The sequence below is a fragment of the Anthonomus grandis genome, chromosome 12 (assembly GCF_022605725.1).
Source record: "Anthonomus grandis grandis chromosome 12, icAntGran1.3, whole genome shotgun sequence".
Taxonomy (NCBI): domain Eukaryota; kingdom Metazoa; phylum Arthropoda; class Insecta; order Coleoptera; family Curculionidae; genus Anthonomus; species Anthonomus grandis.
In genome coordinates, this window is record NC_065557.1 from 28,811,839 (window position 1) to 28,834,770 (window position 22,932).

Sequence of the window (22,932 nt, forward strand, 5' to 3'; positions counted from 1 at the left end):
ACGAAGTTTTTTTTAACCGTTTAATTTAACTTTCATCTACACATTTTTGTGGAACCATAAAACTTAGAAATATTATTTCAGGTTCTATTTTAACACTTCCTCTGGCTTAAGCTTCACTATTTCTTCTAATTTATTCCAAATTGCATTACAGAATTCTGCATTTTTGAGTTTCGTAGGATTTGGATAAATATTATTCATTCCAAATCCCCAATAAAATTGTCCACTTATATTTTTATATTGACTAGATGTTGCTAATTCTATTATTCCTTGAGCTCCGTCTTGAGTATTCTAAAACAAAAACATGAAATTAGATAATAAAGTATTGTAAGAACGTAGTAAAGTTATCCTGATATATTATTAATTCATTCTGGTAAATTTCTAATATAGGAAAGTAGGTGGTAATAGGAAAGTAAACTTTGTAAGACTTTAAGATAAATAGGCATTTTCTTCAAATACTGCAAAAGTGCATATAACAAGGTCTCCGAAGACTACGTCTCTGGTTTTTAATGATTTTAGTTCTTGTAATTCGTGTTACATTAATGCTGTCTAGGAGTGCAGTGCTATTTTCTCAATGGAAAAGTTTGAGTTACCCTTCAGGCTCAGACTGTGAAAATTTGATGGACTTTTTTTTTGTTCTCATGGCAGTATTATAAATTTAGCTGTTGATATGCAGTGCCTTCGTAACGACTAATAACAGCCGATCCAAACATTTTTTTTATGGTAAACACAAGCACAAGAGGAAAGTCCTATGTCACTCTTGGAGTGGTGCTTGCACGAAGATATTTGTGGGCGTTTATCTTGAATCGCTGTAGATTGTATGCGTCGGGAAATATGTGAGGTGGAAGCCCGTTCCACGAAGAAGATGTTCTCCAGATGAATGAGTCCCGATACAGCGACGTCCTTGGGGTAGGCAAGTGGATTCGATGTTGATGAGCCGCAACTGCTAGACGCGTCCTTCTTGCCGGAACAGCCCTGGGTGGAATCAGGCCTGCCAGCTCAGAGGAGCACTTACCGTGATAATAACGGTAGAATAAACAGAGATCAGCCACCTTTCTCCTGTGCTCCAGACTATCCAGACTCCTTGTCAGTTCTGGTTTGTCGATAAGATGAATAGCTCTCTTCTGTATAGAATTCAGCAGGTTTAAACTATGCTTGGGTGCAGAGTTCCAGACATGCGAGCAATACTCGAGGGAAGGGCGTATTTAAGCCTTATAAAGAGTCAGCAGCTATTCTGGTGTATACAGTTCTTTCGTTTTGAAAAGCACTCCGAGTTTTTTGGAAGCCAGGGCGGCTTGCCGGTGACCTCGGCAACGTGGTCAGGCCAGAACATACTGTTGGTGACCTCGACTCCTAGAAGATGTAAAGATGATTTCATTAGCAATGTTTTCCCTGCCATAACCAGCTCCGGGCCACCAAGGTTAGTCTTCATCGTAAATACTGCAGCCTGCGTTTTTTTAGCGTTAAAATTGACCAGATTGTTACCGCCTTACTCTAATATCGTTGTTGGTTGAAGCTACTTGTTGCTGCCTAAGATTCTGAGAACTTGGGGCTGTCGTTGGTTTGGCGGACTTAAATGTGGAAATAAGTGTGCTATCGTCCGTAAAGCTGTAGATTAGATTGAAAGTGGTTCCTAGCAAATCGTTGATATATATCAAGAAAAGGGTGGGGGATAGAATGCATCCTTGAGGGACTCCAGCGTTAATGTTGAATTTGTCGGAAAGGTATCCGTCGACGGCTACTTGGATTGTTCGTTGTTCAAGAAAACTTTTGATCCAATTCAATAATGAGTTTTGTATGCCGATTGAGGAGAGCTTGGTTAGTAGTCCCTCATGCCACACTCTGTCAAATGCCTTGGAAATGTCAAGAGCGACTGAGCGGGACTCGCCGTGCTTCTCCATGGCCTTCGTCTACAAGTGTGTGACGTAAGCCAGAAGATCGCCGGTGGATCTAAGCTTTTGGAAGCCGTATTGATGATCGCTGATTAGTCCAGATGATTCCAGATATCTTAACAGTTGTTGATTGACTGCTTTCAATCGGGCGGTAATTGGAGGGCATCGTCTTCTTACCTTTATAAGTATTACCTAGGCATTTAGTAGGAAAAGGGATATAAGCTTCCATTCCTGCCAAGATCGTCCCTGTAATTTGGTTTGCACATTCTGAGATGTTATTGGTTCTGAAGCAGACTTCTTTCCAAGGGCATAAGCGATAAAATTCCCGAAGATGGTTCCACTCTTCTGATTTATAGTGCCATACCTTCCGCGGCATCGGAGGATCCTGCGTTTTAACCTCCAACTGGCAAGAGATTGTTATCAATTTGTGGTCCGATGTTTCTAAGGGGGCATGTACTGATACAGTGTTTGAGTCAGGGTCTGAAGCCAAGACCAGACCTAGGAGACTCGCGAACTCGCTGTCTTTATCGGGGATTCTGGTAGGTTCCTTCATAAGCTGCGTAAGCCCGCATGGTGGCAAATAGCTCAGCTTCTCGTCCTTCATCGTCGTTCTTGTTGCAGAAGCGCAGCCAGTTGATATTGTTAACGTTAAAATCACCCATGACGATGATTTCTGCGCTTCGGTGGTCAATTTGCAGATGGTTAATGCAATTAACCAGGTTCAAAAAGAGCCGTCTATATTGGGTGTCGCTTGGTGTTTCCTCCCGCTGACAACTCAAATTGTTCTTGACAAATACTGCCAATCCAAAGTTTAGTCGAAATTGGGTGTGTAGATCGTATCCAGGATAAATGAGGTGAACATTTGTTGTTGAAGGTTTCACCTTTGTTTCTGCCAATTCCAGAATGTGAGGCTTATTTGATTGCAGGTGTTGGTGTACTGCATAAATATTGGTGTTTAGGCCTTTGATATTGCAGAAATTGATTTTTAGGCTTTTAGATCCGCCTGAAGGACCGCCCCGATCAGCCTCCGCCCAGAGATCCGAATGGGAGGCGAGTTTACCTCCGGAAAGTTTTGGTCGTGAGGGCGCCATCATGCATTTATTCTTCTTCTCCATTTTCCCTTTGGAAACCGGACACATCGACATGGCGGCGAAACGTGAGTTCCATGGAATCACTTCACGCCACCTAAGTCCTATGTGGTGGTATTCAACTGGGCGATGCAAGTGGATAACATTTACTTACCACCAAAGGGGTTGCTCTTTTAATCGCCTTTTACGACAGGCAGAGCGTACCGGAGGACTATTCTACCCTGGCCCTCCCCGGGGAAAAACATATTCTGGGCAGTGGCAGACATTGATATATTTGCATTGTTTTACCTCGTTTATTGATGCTGGCTTCTGGCTTTGCTTCTCAAACTTCATCCAGAACTGTATCCGCTGATACAGAGATTTAAAATTTTAGGGTGACAATTGAAACCTCGAAAACCGAAAGATAAATGACGGTTAAATTATAGCAAAATTTGATGCTTTCCCTGAAATTGCTATAAAAAACTGCATTTTATTTTTCTTTATGTCTTTAAATATTGCCAGAATTTATAATAATGAGTTTTTCGAATTTCTTGTTTTTGTCGGATTTCTTCGAAAATATTCATGTAATTACGCCATTCTGCTTTAAGTTGCTGTTTGAGTTTATGTCTTTTATTCAATGATCATACTTGAATTTAGGACACCGGGTGCTTAAACCGCATATCTCTGTCCCTTTAATTAGCATAGCGCGTTTTCTTCTACTATAAACTGTATTTGATCACAAATAATTAGTATCAGGAAACCCAAATACAACAACAAATACAACAACAACGTATTCAGCATAAGGCCGTAGGCTTTAAAAATTATTGAAAGTCAAATTATATCTTACTTCTTTACTTACAGAATACATAAGGTTTCACAAGTGTAAAAATAACAATACTAAACCAAATTAAAATTACTTACTCGTTAAAAGACCATTCTACTAGAACGAACATAGAGGAAAACCGAAAACAAATTCTAAATTCTATAAATGGCCATATTAAAAAACTGATACTCTAACTAGAACGTACTTCCCCAATGACTAATATAATGCGAATGTATAACTAACAACGTTTACATTCATTAGCCAAAAAATATTGAGTATATAGGAAGTAAATTACGATTAGCGCAGTCAATTTAAAAGTATTGACTGAATCGAAAGTGAATCTCGATCAGTGTAGTCAATTTAATTATACATTATGTCAATTTAATTAATCAATATTATATTTTGCATTTTGTTGCCCATAGGATTGGTAAAAGAAATTGAATTATCTTGGAAAGAACGCAAGAAAAAAACGCTGACTTAATTTGACGCTAAAAATAAAATCTTAATTTTTTAAAATAATTATTAATAGAAAACAATTGGCATGAATTTAGAGATAATTTTGAATTTAAAAAAAAAGTTGTATTTTTTAGGGGCAAATTCTAAATTCAGAAAAAGTAAAAATGCAATGATTTTACCATTCCTATAATGTATTCATTATCATAAATACTTATTGTAAAACAGCAAGGAAAGAAGATTATTTTATAAAATATAATATAATAAATATAATAAAAATACCTTACTAATAGTAGTTTCTTTGACATAATTAAATAAGTTTGGTATATTATATATTTAAAAGTAGGTACTTACTTTGGAATAAATCAGGAGCAGTACGTAAAAAATGTATTTCAAACAATACTCAAAAGCGGTAAGGCTAGGTTTAATTTCCAAACTTTTCCAGATATCAGTATTTATAAAGCCTGGATGTAAAGCATTTGATTTAATTCCATATTTTTGAAGTTTTTCCGAGAGCTTATTGGATATAATTATTTCTGCAAGTTTTGAGGTACCATATATAGTAAAAAAGTAAACCATGGATCCGGTATTTTTTGATGCAGGAATCATGAGATTTTCTGGTGTCAAATTTTCAAGAAATGCTAACACTGAAGATGAAAATACTATACGGGCATCGTCTGATTTCTTCAGGAGATCTAAAAATTGATATAATTTAATCTTTGAGAAGTTTCAAGATTTCAATGTAAGAAGTCAAAAATATTCTCATATACCTGATATATTATTCAAAATAAAATAAGGCTGATATTTCATAAACCGCTTGTTAAAAAAAAATCGCTCGGACACATCTTCTACTTAATTAAATGCAGTCATTTTTAAGAAACTATGAAAAAAAAATTAAAAAAACAATTTTTTTTTATTAAACGATTTATTACGCCTTGCAAAAAATTGTTAAAATTAATTTTTTTATCGGAGACGTCTTTTATGCTTTATTATTTGAACTTCGTCACTGATATGACGCAGCGGTGAACGTCTACCTTTAAATAAAAATAACTTGTGATATGTGTGATACCTCAAACATAGAAATAAATGTTTTTAGAGTTATCGTTTAAAAAACTGTTAATATAACTTCTAACTTTAAAATTTAAAGAAGAAATTAATAGGTTCTAGTTTTTTTCCGGCTGTAGAATTCTGTTTTCATTTACAAATTTAATTCTTCCTTGTGCTAATATTGCAGTTCAGATATTTAATAATTGAAGGGTTGGCAGAGTTTAGGAAAACAGGATGAAATTAGCTGTAAAAATTTCTGTTTTGGGTCACGTCGATATAAACCCCACATTAAACACCAGGAATTATTTAGTATGTGGCATATTTCGTACGAATATTCACAGGATTTTAAGGATATATAAATTTTACCCCTATAAAATTCATGTTGTAGCATAAGCTTGACAGACGTTTGGAATTTTGCGAGATTATGATTGAATCAATAATTAAGAATCCAAATTTTGGATTATATTTGTTTGTTTCGAACCACATTTAGCTCATGCAGATCATACTCAACATCTTGAGAAATTAAACGTCTGGATTGCAATTTATGGGTATTGATAATTGGTCCTTTTTTCATCCTGGAAAATATTAATGGAGAACTGTATCTAGCATTATTAGAAAATCACAGAAATATTAGAAACCAATAATTACATTACTGGAGAGTTAATATTTTGGCAAGATGGTGATTATACCCTTGCTATTTGAGATTTATTAAAATTATTTAAATCATACGTATTCTGGTAGAAAGATCGGCCGAAAAGAACCTTATATAAGAAAGAAGTCTTATAAATCATAGAGTAATAAGAAATCTTATATATTATAGCCCGTAAGATCACCTGCCTTGACGTTAGATTTTTTTATGGGGTTACTTAAAAGGCAAAATTTATAAAACTCAGCCAGAGTCAATAAATACGCCTGTGCATCATTGATAAATGTCGGACTGTTATACAAGAAATGCTTTATATATACTTATATGTCCGGAGCCGTTTTGAATAAAGTCTTTGTTATTGTAAGAATGCAGGAGGCCAACACTTTCAGTACTTATCGTAATAAACGATTAATTATAAACAACATTTATATTTGGTGTCCGTTTTTATATTTTTTTTCTATCTTCGGTAATAAATAAAATGAGAAACGTAGAAAATATTTCTTTATTTTGTTATTGGACCTGTAAATCATTAAACTAAGGTATCATACGAAGTCTAACCCTATTTTTATTAAAGAGAAAAAGCTGATCCTTGCGTGAGGTTGGTGACAAATTTATTTTAAAAATAAAGCTCACAAGACTTCTCCTCTCAAGAAGCAAGAAATAGCTTAATAAAAATGGCTGTATAACTTAAAAAAAGATACGTTAAAGGGAATTTAATTACCTCAAAATTAAGATGTCGCTTGACCCCGAATCTCATTTAAGATAAATTTGAAGTTGTTTTATCATTCATTTTCTTAACAAGCGGTATATATAATATCAGCCTTAAAGAAAATTTAATTAATCTTGAACATAAAGAAAAAAATAAAAATTGGAAAATATTATGTTAACCGCAACAAAAATTGCATAACTAATATATCTGTTAAGTTTTGTATTATTTTCCAAAAACGTAATTTAATTTATATTACGCTACTGCCTTTAGACAAGCTTATAGATAGTACATAGCATTATATTTTCTTATCGTCGCACCTAGTCAGCTCGTGCGTTGTGCGAGGGAGACAACGCATGACCTACCGTGATCTGGCCGGTTTTTCGATCCCAATCGTTCAGGATGCACGTGTAACTTGTAGATCTTTATAAAATTAGCGATAACTTCTTTCACTTGGATTTTATAGATTTAAGTTGTAAAATTGAAGTTTAGTTTTTCTCATTTCATAAGCCTCTAGTACCCCTAAATTCAGAAGAATTAGTAAATCTATTATTGACTTGCAATCTAGTACATAACCCTAATAAAAAAACTGCTGGATATAAGAACCTTATAGCTCGTGATAGTCTAACGATTCGGATAAACTGTTTCTAAATCTTTTTAAAAACCATAACATATCTACAGGGTGTTCATTTGAAAACTTCCCACCACGGATTTATCGAAAACCACTGTTTAAAAAAAACATCGAAATACGTCAAAAGGTTTGTCAAGGGGGACAACTTTCTAACCTAAAATTACTTTACCCCCTTTCACCCTCTCCCACCAGGGTCATCTTAAAAATTTTAAATGGCAAGGGGTATCGAGTAATAGCTTGTTTAAAAGATCTTTGGAAGTCTTTTATTTTGACGTTTGATTTTTTTTAAATTGGTCGATTCGTTTCCGAAAAAATTAGAAAAATCTTTGTTTATCTTAATTTGTTCAGATAGAAAACAAAAACATGAAAATATCATAGTATATAACATTTCACATGCTAATTCAATTCTGGAAGAAATTCATAATTTTAACACATAGGTCTTTAGCCGAGCAGCTTACTTAAAACATAGGTTCTCCCCCTGTGCTGCAAAATTTTGTCCATCAAACGACCAAATTGGTCCTACTTTACCCTCTCTACCTTTACTTAATTTTAGCGGTACTTATGAAACGTAGATTAATTTCAGAGATACTTTTGTCTCATTGATTGACAAAAATATACAAATAACTAAAATTGAAAAATTCTATTATTTGTAATGATCTTTACAGGGTGAAGCAGCTCAAATCATAAGCACATTATCCGCACAATGTCTAAAAGAGGGATAAAAAAACAAAATGTAATAATTCATTATCTCGTTCAATGTATCTTTGATTTATCAAAAATTCGTATTTTCAATTAAGAAAATGCTTAGACGCTTTTCAAAATCGCTTTAAATCATTTAAAAAACTTGATGAACCCATAGCCAATGGGGTACCCTTTAAATTTATAATTTAAATACACAACTGGACATTAAAACTCGAACAGAATAGGAAATCTTTTCAAAGGATATTGACACACCAAAAAGGCCTGATTTTTCAATATTCTTGTTGCTTTTTAGAATTTCTAGATTCCAAACTAACCTTTAAAAAACCTAATAACAAATTTAAAGTAAAGTTAGGTTTATTAGAAAGCTCTAATTTTCCAGAATTCTAGCTCACTTTGTCCTATAGGTAAGTATAACTATTTTTTATTTACTATTGTAAAAAGTGTCTAAATTTGTCTATCTCGGTTAAGTTCTTCAAAGAAAAAAACGCACTTCTGCAACAACTATCTGCCGTGAAGATATAGCAATACAGAATCTAAAATGCAATAAACCAAGCGCACACTTGTAATTAAAAAAAATTCCAACATAAACACATCTTTTTACACAATGAAGTCAATATTTGAATTCTGCTAAAGATCAGCATAAACCCGCTTCTCGGTTAATTAACTGGCAAAACAATAATTCAGAGTCCGCCTCGGTACCTAATTTTAATTCAAATAATGATTTCTATACTATACTAAACTTTTAACCCAGAGAGATAATTCTCCTTCTCAAATCAGACTTCCAACAATAAACCTTTAATCATACCCCCAAATGCACCCTTAAATTTAAATTTTACCCCCTCATATACTATACACTCATGCAAAGGCATAGAGGCAATCTTCGTCATTCATATAACATGTCACTGATAAAAATCATAACCCAATTCTTTGCAAAGTTGTTCTTGACTGTGGCAGTCAACCTAAATTTATTAGTAAAAGAATATTTATTTAGACACCTTTTTTTCCTTATCATTTTGTCAATCTGTCTAAATCTTAAGAAACGTAACCAATTCAATATAAAATTCACTTGAAGCGATTATGCTTCAAAAATGCCTGCTTTAATAATTCAGAAAATTACAGAGCTAGCCACTCGAGTAGCCATAGATCAATCTAAAATCACTCTTTCCAATGAATTACCCCTTGCTGATACCGAGTTTCACAAGCCCTCAAAAATTAATATCCTAGCTGCCGGAGGATTATTTTATGAACTCATCGGCCTTAACCAGATAAAATTTGGGAAAAAATTAATTCATCCTTCAAGACCTACGTCAAGTACTGTTAAACAACTGCTACGTTGATAACATATTGACAGTACCAAAACCGACTTAATTAATATAAAAATAAATCTCATAAAATTATTTAAGTCTTACGGGCTTAAATTGAAAAACTTCCTTCTAATTAACCTGATATTATATCTGATTCACCTGCTATAAATTTTATTATACCTAATGATTCCTAAACTAGAAAATCCTTAGAAATTTATTGTAATTCTAATCAAAAATTTTAATTACACCTCATCTTTGTAATCCATTATTAACCAGCTACTAAACGAATAATATAATTACTCATTTTTTAGAATTTCGATCCCTTAATCCTCCTTGGAGCCATGGTAATTCGGGTAAGAATTCTTCTTAAAAAATTATGGCTTCATCAAATTGACTGGGATGAACCTGTTGCTTTGGACTTTTTTTAGATCTGAAGGAATTTTACTTATAACTTATTAAACACTTGAAAATCCCGTAACAAGTAGCAATCAATAATTCTGTATTTATTGAACTTCATGGATTCAGTGATTCTTCTATAAATTCCTTTGCTGCGTGCATATACAGTGCGAGTCTATAACTTAGAATAAATTCGATAATAAATAAAGAGGGGCGTGTTCGGAAAAAACGCTTGGACACATCAATTGAGATTGTAAGTTGCGCATTTTTTACAATAAAAAATGTTTATACAGAGTGTGCCATGTAGGTGAGGCTAATACCAACTTTCTTATTTTAAATAGGACACCCTATATGTTATTATATTTTAATTATATAAATTCTCCACAAAATTCCAAACATTCTAATGTATCACATGCCATACCTTTATGCGACTGTTTTTAAGATACAGGGCATAATGAAAACGTATTTCATAAACCTAAAGAGGGTTCTTTTAAATCTTTTCCTTTAATAAGTGTTTAACCCTTTAAGTTCTACTGGGATAATATTTTTCCACCGTGCCTAACATAGGCGCCTAATGTTTTACTGGAAAAATATCTTCCGAAAGTAATACGGTACATTATAGTATATGTGTTGCCATCTGTATGTTAGTGGACAAAGTTTCCTCTTGACAGACGATCATTTGGTGGGAAATTATTATCCCAGTGGTTCCCCATATAGCACAAAAAGCATAAAATACTTGTTGCATATGTTTTGAATACTTTTGTTGATTTTTTTGTGAAAAAGAAAGTGAAATATTACAAAAAAAAATGTAAGTGTAGTATTACAGGTACTTATTAGCCTCAAATTATAGTGAATTCGTGTTAAATGGTTTTTGAATTTAGTCATACTGAAGATAAAAATTTTAAAAAAAGTTGAGGTTAGAATTTATGGAAAATTTGTTTAATTTTTTTTCTTATTGATCTTTGTTAAAAACAAATAATAACTGTTTTTCATACTTACCAATATCTAATCAATAAAGAAAAGATATTATTATTAGTGCCTGACAATTGGCCAGGCAGAAAATACGTATAATACGTTGAATTTTGTCTTTTTAGCAATCGCCAGTTGGTGATTTGTGTCCCATACATAATGTGGCGGCCCAAATACTTGTCCGATAAACAGTTAGAAGAGCTTCTTTATCAAGAAGATATCACCAAAACTATGGCTGTTGACTCAGAATGTGCAGGTGATTCAGATGTAGAAGACAATATGCCATTGTCAGTGACCAAATACTTTAAAGTATCCTTTAGGAACTCTATATTAGAATCAGACCAGCAACTTCCTAATGATTCTAAGCATAGCAGCTCAGATTTTAATGTGCCTTCTTCGGAAATACTAGATATGCCATCTACATCTTCGGAAAATTCTAGTTTTTCACGACCAAAACGTCTCCAAGGAAAGAAAATATTTACATTTAAAGATTCGGATGACTCCATTGCAGACAAAAAAACTTTTTACAGAAATTTTGGAGTCTGAGAGCAGCGAATCAGAAGAAGAAGTCACAAAAGATATTGAGCAAGAAATCAGACAAAGTTTTAAAACCAAGGACAAACCTGAAAGGAAATTTGATTGAAAATTGACCAAAAACACCGAAATTCCAGAGATGTATAGTAAAGTTCAGTTTACTGAAAATGTAAGACTAAACGGCGATGACATTGACAGTCCACTTTCAATCTTTTTGAAATTTCTTCCTGATACCTTTCTCACAAAAATAGTGGATGAAAGTAATCTATACGCTCAACAATTGCGCAAGAATGACGAGTTTACAAAAATTACACTAGCGGAGTTGAAAGCTTTTCTAGGAATTTTGGTATTTATGGGAATACACCCCCTACCCAGTATAAAATTATACTGGTCAGAAGATGAAAACTTTCATGTAGATCGAATCGCAAGAGTTATGACCTTGAAAAGGTTTTTATTTATTTTGAGATACCTATATCTCAATGACAATACAAAAATGCCTGCCAAAGGATCAGATCAGTTTGATAAACTCTACAAACTACGTCCTATGATTGACCATTTTAAAACTACGTTTCCGAAATGCTATAATCCTTCACGCAATATTTCTATCGATGAGTCTATGATAGGGTATAAAGAAAGGTCTAGAATGAAACAGTATATGCCAATAAAGCCCACCAAAAAGGGCTTTAAAGTTCGGGCCTGTTGCTGCTCTGAAAATGGGTATCTGTTAAATTTTGATATCTACACCGGAAAAAATGAAGATGGTATAGTAGCACAAAGCCTGGGAGAAAAGGTGGTTGCGGCTATCGGAACCTTATGCTGGAAAATATTACTCTTTCTATTTTGACAACTATTTTTGTAGTATTACTCTTCTTGATGTTCTCCTTAGTAAAGAGTTATTTGCGTGCGGCACCTTACGAGTAGATAGAAAATATTGCCCTAAAGATATTTTAAAACCTGATAAAGAGTTACAAAAATTAGAGTTTCATTTCGCCCAATCTCGCAATATCGGAGTAGTAAAACGAAAGGAGCGAAGCACAAAATCTGTATGTGTTGCATCCACAATTCATGATTCTAGTGAAAAAATCACAGTTTTGCGACGTAACCAAAAAGGCGAAAAAATTGCATTGAAAATATATGGGTGGAGTAGACTATTTTGACCAATACATGTCATTTTATAATATGAATCATAAATTTAGACGATGGTGGATGAAAATATTTTTATACTTACTAGAAGCATGTACTGTAAATTCTTACATACTTTATAGGTTGTCAGCAAAAATGCAAAAGAAAAAATCCCAGGGTCACTTGAAATTTAGGCTCTTGCCTGTAAACCAACTCAAAAATAATTTTTGCAGCAAAAAAAGACCAGAATTTTACCCCGCAAAAGGAAGCGCAAAAAAAAACAACCCTGATGGTACGAAGACCGTACAAAATACTGTCAGACTTACAAATGTAGGGGATCATATGCCCTCAACGATCAAAACTTACAGAAGATGCGCCCGCTGTAGTACAAAAGCCAAGGAGAAACGGAGCAATATAATTTGCTCAACTTGTAATGTCGGATTATGTAAAAATTGTTTTACCCCTTTTCATAAGTCTTAGATTTTGAGTTCGGTTCCTTATTTGAAAACCTTATTTTTGTAAAATTTTTCAAATATATAGCAATTGAAGTTTTAGTTTAGTATTTGCTTGTACGCACTTTGATAATTTTTTGATTACTTATTCGAATAAAAATCATTTTTTAGTATATTACATTGTTTTCTAAAAATTTCATGCACGTGGGAAATTATTTTTCCAGCAAATTCATAGAGATAGTCATTCGACTAAAATTTTTTTGGGATAATAATGTCCCACCTCAAAAAAAATAATATGAGAAGAAAAAAATATAAAAGAAATAAAATCTTGTCACTAGATGACCTTTCATCACAAATCATTAAGAAATTTTCAATTAAAAAGTTTCTCAGACTTCTGCAACTTAAAGGGTTAAAATGTAAATCATTTACTATTTGGCAATGCCCTAAACGTACTATAAATTAGTTTTGAACGTTTCTTATGTTTTCTGGAGAAATGTTTCGACACTCTTACCTTATTCTAGTTTTCAATTCCTAAATATTTGCCGGCTCAGTCACATAAATTTTGGATTTCAAATATCCCTATAGGAAAAAGTTAAGCGGAGTCAAATCAGGCGATCTTGGGGGCCATTCAAAAGGTTTTTTTCTGCCAATCCATCTGCCTGGAAAAATAGTATCCAGATAGTTTCGAACTGGTCTTGCAAAATGGGGAAGCATACCAAGATGCTGAAACCTTGCATCCAAGAACGCCAATTTTGACGATTTACTTCTCCGTTCAGCATAAATGTCGACTCATCGGAAAAAAGATTTTTTTTTGTAAAAAGATTATTAATCTGCATTAATTTCACTAATTGTTTACAAAATTCAATTCTTCTATCTGCATCTTCCTCATTGAGTTGCTGGAGAATTTTTAGTTTTTAGGGATAAAATTTTTCTGCCTCAAGAACCCTTACTACTGAAGACTGGCTCACTTCCAATTCGCACGATACCAGCCTAGTGGCAATATTAGAATTTTCTTCAATGACACATTAATTTTGCTGTTTTCATTAGGCGCAGATTGACGAGAACTAGTTATTGTTCTTACGTGACCATTTTCCGGAAACTGTTTTCCGATCTTGCTTATAGTACTTTGAGATATGGGTGGTAAATCAAGATACTTCTGTCTGAATAAATGCAAAACTTTATTTTGGGTTCTTGTTTTTTCTCCGTACTCAATCATCATTAAGAATTCAATCTTGTGCTTTTCACTTAAACAGCCCATTTTGTAAAAAGAATTAAAAGAAACTTAAATCTGATTATCCGATAGTAAAGGCATGTCTGGTAGCAATGTCAAAATGTATAAAATGTCAAAACTATAAAAATGCCACATTCTTAAAGGACATTCATAACATACATTACGAAAAAAAAAACACTTTGCCAAAGCGCATATTTTATGAATTTAAAACATTTTTAAAATAAAAAATCAAAACCTAAAAACGGGTGATTAAAGGTGTGGCATGATACATCAAAATGCTTGGAATTTTGTGCAGAATCCAAAAATATAATGAAATATAGAGTCCCATATTAGCCCCGCCTACATGGCACACCCTGTATAAAAAAAATTTATTGTAAAAAATACGTAACTTACAATCTCAATTGACGTATCTGAGCATTTTTCCGAACACGCCCCAATTTATTTAGTATCGAATTTATTCCAAGTTACTAGCTCGCACTGTATGTAAGATGAAGAGACTCATTTGGAAACATTGCTGCTAACCTTCTATGCGCTAAGAGCCGTGTAGGCCCCGTAAAGGCCGTTACTCTACCTCACAATGAACTTGCGGCTCCTTGGTCCTTTCTCTATAAATGAGGAAAATTTAACTGTACTACACAAAAAAATAAACTACTACACATACTGTTTTCTTTAGAGACACGCCGAGTAAAAACCTATGTATGACACCGAGTTTCTCAAATCCAAAACCTCGGCAATATAAATAATTTGCATCACGTTTTATTCGCTTAGAACAATTACAACCTTTAAAAATTTGGAACCTCTCGCATAACTTAAAGATTAATCCAATCTTTGAGAAATCCACAAATTACAATAAATTAATTAATGTAATTGCTTATTGCTTTAGATTATTTCAGAATTTAAAAATTCGTAATTCACAGCCTGGACTTTGGCCAATACATGGTACATACATATATACAAAGTCAGCAGTCAGAGTAATTTTTTTTTAAATGTCTGTCTTGCTATAAATTAAAACTCAATGCCTATCTACCCTCAAGAGTGACCTTTCTGCATCAAAAGTACATTCTTTCAGACCTTTCCAAATATCCGAACTTTAAATTCATAAATTTTATTTTAAAACAGCGCGGTCACCACATTTTGAAGGATTATGGGAAGGAGTTAACATTTTAAAGTTAAATTTTTCAGACATCATATAAGTCGTGTTATGTGTGAAAACAATCACTTATGTATATAAAGCGATATTAAATTCTCATCTTCTAATTCCTATCAGCAATGATTATGAAGATCTAAAAATCCTAACCCCTGGACATTTTCTTATTAGCCATCCACTAAGTATGGTCCTGGATTCAGACCTTCAATAAGTTCTAGCGAACAGACTAAGCAGATATCCGATGTTGCAGTCCATACTCCAAAACTTTTGAAATAGATGTTCTATGATCTTAGAATTAACAACTTGAATTATAAAACCACCTTTGTCCACACATATTCGACTGACTCCTCCTAACGACCCATACCTTAACTACCCACATTGTTTGTTTATCTTTAAATTCTAAATAGTATTAATGCGCGGACATATATTATATCATGATTTATAGCTTTTAGCTACATATAATATCTAATTTTTAACCAATTTTAATATTATTTAATTACTGAATATTTTAATCTCTTTATTAAAATGTGACTCGTCGTTTACTTTATTATAACAATTTCTAGGCATTCAAATTATTATTATTTATAAAGTAAATAATAATAAAGGAGAATTTACAAAAAAATTTTTAGCTTTTCACAATATACAGTATAGATTTTCTTTTTTAAGGTACTTCGCGAGTAGGGAAGGAAAAAAATAATAATGGTAGTTATTAACCTAGGTTTCTTCTTGCTGTTTCATAAAGACTTGCCTACTTAATTTCGTACTAAGAACTTACAGCTTCATATTTAACCAATCCATGTTATCGAATATACGGGACAACTGCAAAAAGTTGGAAAATGTCGAAACTAGAGATACTACAGACCAAAATACGAGGTAAAAATATGAAATAACCCATACCTTAGTCCAAAAGTTGATAGTTTGCGAGACACAGGGTGTCAAAGTTGCAAGTTTAATTTCTATTTTTCCTTATTGCTTAAGAAGCATTTCAGATTTTGGCAGTATAGGAAGGGTTTTTAGTATGAGAAACAAGAGTGATATTTTTCATATTACTTTCAGAGGACACCACTTACAGCACTACTTCGGTAATTAACTTTTTAGCTAAGACTAAGAAAAAAACTGACCTGACAAAAATCTAATTTTTTGTACTCCTGCAACAAAAAACGTCCAGTTGAAAGTGATTGAAGCTAATAGTTTTAGTGGTTTTTATCTTAAAATTTACAATGCATTATATACATGATGATAAAACATTTTTAGAACGTAATGATCAACTTGCTTTGGATAATATCTGGGCAGCGTTGCTACGGTTTCCAATGATAATTTATTGGATTTTAATGGATACTTTTTAATGGAAATGGATTACTTTGTTAATATTATTTTAGGACGAAGCATCATTTCAAAGGAATGGCCTTATTAAGTTCAGCAGATGAAAAAACTCATGCAATAAGACAAAGCCCGCCACCAAGTACAATTCAAAATCAATTGATGAGCAGGAATAATTGGATAATGTTTAATAGGACTCGTTGAGTTAGACCTAGACTAAATGAACAGGAAGCAATTTACAATTTCTTGAAGAACAATTTCTTTTAAAAGATTTTTTATAACAAACTCATATGAACATGTGGTTTATGAATGACGGAGCTCCACCTCATTTTAGTTTATTAGCTAGAGAGTATATAAATAGAGTTTATCCAGACCAGTGGATCAGGACTTATATTGTGGCCGGCTAGAACACCAGATTCAAATCCTATAGACTACTTCTTCTAGGGTAATTTAAAGCGGCGCATTTACTAAACGTCAGTAGGAACTGAATGTGATCTTCCACAAAGAATTTGCCGCTATAACCAGGAAATGAGAAATAATATGCAAATGCTCCGCAAAGTATATCAGGGATTAGTTCGTCGAGCTAAAGAAAGCTGCTCACTTTAAGCGATTTTTATAATTAGTATTTTTTTTATTAGATTAACTGCGATCCTCAACGACTCGTATACATCTCGTATGTATATGCAGTCAGTACCTTTGCATATGGTCGTTCTAGAAATCTTCCTGTAAAATTTTTCTATGGACGCTTAGATGGGTTTCTTCGTGCGGCCTCATATATTATGTTTTCTAGTACAAATCATGCATTGGAATTTTTATAAACAAATATCTCGAAAATTATTCACTTTATACACTTCTTATAAGTGGACATTTTTTGTTATAGAAATACGAAAATTTTTAATTTTCAGTAAGTTATTGTATACAGGGTCGCATGATGTGTTATTTATCGAAATAGTGCTGTAAGTGGCGCCCTCTAAAAGCCATTAAAAAATACAGAGCCTTATTGTTCGTGCTAGAAAACCATCCTATACCGAGATTTATGCCAAAGTTTTAAATGCTTCTTGTGCAATAAAGAAGAATAGAAAATATAATTGTTACTTTGACACCCTGGCGGGGGATAGTTTGGGAGATAAAACTCTGGATCATATTTTAGACTAAGCTATATTTGGGTTAATTCACATATTTTAGTCTATAGTATCCTCAGTTTTGAGATTTACCTTGCGCAGATACCTATATATTGGGCTGGCAAAATATTATTAAAAGACAAACTCAGGTGAGATAAACAAGAATGAATTATAGGTATACCAAGGTTGTATATAGAGAAGACACTATCGCTGATTCATTGACACATATTATGATAAACTTTTAGCTATAAAACAAAGTTTGGTTGTTAATTCAAAATTGAAAGCAGACTAATGCTTCCTTTTACTTTTATCCTGTCTTTTAGTTAGCTGGCCATAGCAAATCAAGAATAAGATCCTGCAGAAGTACATGATCTACATGATGCTTTGTGTCTTCCATGGATTTACTTATAGTTTATTGTATCGGTTTAGCTCGTAAACATGACTTATGCTTCTTATTACTTATCTACTTTTTAGTTATGGAATTTCTTTTAAATAGGATAACCTCGTCAGCTTCCATTCAATATGTCAAGACAGAATTTAAGAGATGTCAAATACGTTCAATGTCTGTAATACTTTTTTACTTTTTTTTAGCTTAATTAAATTGAAAGGAAAATGACGGTTAATAAAGTTTCATGAAAGTTGCAAACGCAAGCGTTAAGTAATTCAGCTAATATTAAAAAATTGGCTAAGCGAAAGAAAAATTTGAAATATCCCACAGAAAGGATATTGATAACATTTGTAATGCTTCAAAAACGCTTCATCCATCGACTTTCATCGAAACCTTTCGCATTTCATGATATGAAAGTCGTTTTTAATTGTCATACTAATATCTTTTCGTTATTAACCACACTTAAGACTTACATAGTATACTAGTGCTTTAACTAACTCTTTAGTTTTACCTCATTATGGGATTTTTTTAGTATACGTTAGCTTTTTTGCATACGCAATTGTCAAACAATAATTAATTAATGATTAAAACCTGATACTCTTCACAATAATCAAAACAGTTACTGAACTGTTTTACGGATGCGAATAGCGAACTATTTTAATAAGTAGTAAGATAACATGTAACTACTAATTATGAAAACTCAATACAACTTCTTGGCAACCCATAGATTAAATTTAAATTATGGAACACTATTCCAGATACTTATACCTTTAAAAACCTATTTTACCTATTTCTGATTCGCACTTATTTAGTATTAATATATTATATTGTTTTATCTATTTGCTTGATATTATATTTTAATTCATTATATTTTATTATAAGTTTTATATGCACTTTATTGATTATTGTATTTTGTTTGGCAGACATATTTTTCCTCCTTTTTGTATGAAGAAAAGTAAGATTCTGTAAAGCGATTAGAAAAACATTATATAAAATTATGAATAAATAATTTTGATAATGATCATAATTTTAATATTACAGGAATAAAACATACTAAAAGAAATCAAATTCAAGTTTTACATAAATCGGAATATTACTATTTAATAGCATTTAATCGCTACACATGTACACTAATATAGGTTTATATTCGGTTAGGGTACGATATTGCCGGCTTATATAAAGCTACGTACCTACGAGTAAATGTGTTAACAAGAACGGTGAAAATGTATTACACTGCAAAACGGGATGTAATCCATCCTCGGTTAATCCGAGTTCGGAACCTATTCCTGCATTGTTAATTAATATGTCTATTTTGTCGACCATTTTATGTACTTCTTTAGCAAAGTCTCTTACAGATTTAAAAGATTTCAGATCCACAGGTTGAACAAATATGTTTTCATTTCTTGTAATTTCTATGAGTTTTCTCCGTTCATTTTCCGCTTTGCTTCTGCATGCTATGATAACAGTACAGCCTCTAGAGGCGAGGCTCTTTGATACTTCAAAGCCTATACCTAAAAATTTATTTTAAAAATTAAAATTAAAAAATAAATATATATGTGTGCAAAAATAATAAACATTTATTTGTTTATTTTTAGGAACCTTTGTTATATTAATAACTTCAAAAAATAAGCGCAAAAAAAATATCATTATTCTCAGAATATTTTTTTTTTCAAAATACGTAATAATATACCAATTGGCCCATTTAAAATAAAAAAGTTAGTATCACTTCCTTTTAAACCGGAAGTAACAAGAAATAATAGAATATGTCAAAGGATGCTCTTATGACTATTCTATTGATATACCAAAAAAAAGTTATTGAGTGTTCCCTTTTTCCTGTGTCACCCAGTATAAGCTCCATCAGGATAGATTAACTTGCAACAGATTAAAAAGTATTTTATAGATTGTGAAATGGTGTCTCGCTAATGTCAATGCAATAGTCATATAAATATATATATATATATATATATATATATATATATATATAAATATATATATATCTATTAATGAGCCAGTAAGAGTTGAATTCTCATTCTCTCATTCTGGTTCTTTTTTAGATAACATCGTTACCAATTTTCCTTTGTGAATTAGATCTTCCGCACAAATTATATATAAATATAAAATTTATAAATTTATAACGTTTGATCAATCTTCACCTAAATGAAGATGCGAAGAATGTTATATGTATACAGGGTGTCCCGAAAGTAGTCGGACGTATAACAACAGTAGATTCCTTACGTCTTAAAGAAGACTTAAAACCCATGGATTTCTGTATTTTATTTGAGGATATTTCAAATTAATTGTTTATGATAGTCCTATAAATAATCTAAATGAGCTAAATGTAAAAATGGTAAATTTTGTGAATATGTTAAAAAATAATGAGGATCTTCTTTTTAAAATACGGCAGTAATTTCTTAAACGTATTTCAAAATACATTGAAGTTAATGGAGGGCATTTTGAACAGTAACTTTTGTTTTGAAAACCTAAAAGTGCGTTTTATTCGAAAATGGTTGCTTCTAGCGACTTTAATAAGGTATGAATTTTTTATGTATTATTAAAAAAGAAAATTATTTTGTTACTTTTCAAACCAATATATGGAGCTGCAAAAAAGTTAGGAGATTTAAAAAAGTAAAAACTAACATAACGAGCGCCCTCTACCGAATACACGAAAACTATATACGAAATTTTATTTTACAAGACACGTATGTTCAAAATTTCATGTCAGTATGTTATTTGGTTTAGGACCTATGAGAAAAAAACGATAAATCAAATAATACTTTAACACTCTGTATTTTAGTTACTATTAAAGTTAGGATAAAGTTAACCTCAATCACTTTATTAATAATTTAAATGCTTAAAACCTCTATTTTACTACTGTGGCGGCGAATATGTTAAAAAGCATCTCTAGGAAAAATCAGGTCAATTATAATAAAGCTTTCTCTCTGCTAATTTGGAAATCAATTTACAAAATTCTACAATTTTCCTTTTATTACAGAAGAGATGGCTGATATTAATTTAGTACTTAAAAATTCATAACCTAGTCCTTTTTTAGACCTATTTTTGGGCAGCCCTACTGCACAAGTTTAAGAGCGATTGTGTCTGGTATCATTGAAGACTTAAAAGAAGATAGCTCTATTTCAAAGACATTTGACTGCACGAGCCATGATATCGTTATACAAAGAAATAATGGACTTGGTTTCTCTACAAATGTTTTAGGCCTAGTTCGTTTCTATTTCTCTGATAGAAAGCAGAGAGGTTTCGTTAATAGTAATTTTCCAAATTCGTTAAGACAGTGGCAGACTTTTGATTATAAACATTAATTAACTTAAAAATTTCTTCTTTATAAACTATTTTTAGATTTTTCTCTTCTAAATATACCAGCATTAAAAGTAACACATGTTGGCCTTGTTCACGCAAGGTATGGTATTATATTCTGGGGTAGTTCTTTAGATGCACCGAGAATTTTTCATATATTAAAAAGCTGCACAAATTATGATATCCCTGGGAGCAATAGATGTCAAAGAATTTCAAAATATAGAATTTAATTATTTCAAATAATCCGATTCTTTTGAAAATTATGTTAAAATCAGCATTATTTTTTTAAAGATTATTGAACATTCATATAAATCCTTCTAATTTAATGACATGTTCCTTCATCTGGAATTTTTTCCAACCCATCTAACAATTTAAAGATTTCACGTTATAGGAAGACTTAAAATATTAAAAGTAGTTTAAGCTATAATAAATTTCCTTATCAAATTAGACTAACTAACTAATTTAAACTGATCTCATTTTATTTAAATAAAATATTATAATTTTGCTAAGGTTATCGTTATATTTATGTCACCTGTTTGTTGCATTATGTTTTTTTTGCAATTTTTTTTGTTAATAGTTACTGCTTCTTTCTTACTTTTCAATATTTTTTATATCTTTATTAAATAAATAAATCTAAACATTAAATACATCATATAACCTATCAATGAGTTGACCTACCTCTATTTCCCCCAGTTACTACAGCAATTTTCCCATTTAGGCATTCCGGTCCCAAATAAACTCTATTCGTTGACTGAAAAATAATTTTAACAATAGCAAAGATAAATAAAATACACAGTATAAAAAAAATCATTATTCAACTATACTTTAACGCCGTGCAAACGTAAATGTTCTTTTCGTTTTTTCTTGCAGTAAAATAACGTTTTTCATTTATCGATAATTAAAACTACATTGTCTACTTTGCTTAATGACAATTTTCTGTTATTATTTTAAACAAGTGGACAATTAATTTGTTTAACCTTGTTGACTCAAAAAATTGGTACCTATAATAGCTTGTTCCAAAAAAATACCGATGTACATATGCTATATTATAATTAGGATAATAATACTTAGTTTAGCTTTTAACGCAATTAGAAGTGTTTTTTTTTTTAATTTAATATTAATTGAACTAAAATCTTTAATACAAGCAATCCGGCATGTAAGCTTTTAAAAAAATCATGCAATCTCTCTTTTTGGCAAGTGGTTTTGGCTAGTAGTCTATACGAAAAACTTCATAAAAATATGTATACCACATATATATCTTTCATCACTCATATATATCTTTTTGTTGAACTCAGATAATAACATCAGAATAAGTTAAAATTGCACAATGCGGACTCTCGTTGCTATCCAAGCTTCTCTACCTTTCACCATAAATACAATAGCGCTAAAGTCCAGAATAGTTAGACTGATAAAATTTAAGGCTTTGGGCGACGACAATTTCTTTGTGCGGAAAACCCTGCAATTCATACTTGCTGCTATATGAAGAACGTCGTGATTTGTCAAGTTGATAGTATTCGTTTATAATTTTGATTAATGTTTAATTAGTGTTTTAAACCATTGCCCATATTTTTTTATACCTTCTATACCGAAAATTCTGCTCTTAATTTTAGGTAATTAGGTAACTTTTCTAAGAAAATATTTTCTTATAAATAGACATTCTGAAATACGAAAC

General features: G+C 31.9%; 1 protein-coding gene across 1 annotated transcript; it reads right to left on the reverse strand.

The window, feature by feature from the left end:
* Window positions 1-22,174, reverse strand: LOC126742638 (retinol dehydrogenase 12-like). Its single transcript, XM_050449371.1, has 4 exons — window positions 21,939-22,174; window positions 19,139-19,459; window positions 4,587-4,927; window positions 1-288 (listed from the first exon to the last, which is right to left on the reverse strand). Exons 1-4 carry the CDS (start codon window positions 22,069-22,071, stop codon window positions 85-87), a joined length of 999 nt encoding a protein of 332 aa, XP_050305328.1. The 5' UTR covers window positions 22,072-22,174; the 3' UTR covers window positions 1-84.
* Between the last annotated feature and the right edge of the window lie 758 nt (window positions 22,175-22,932).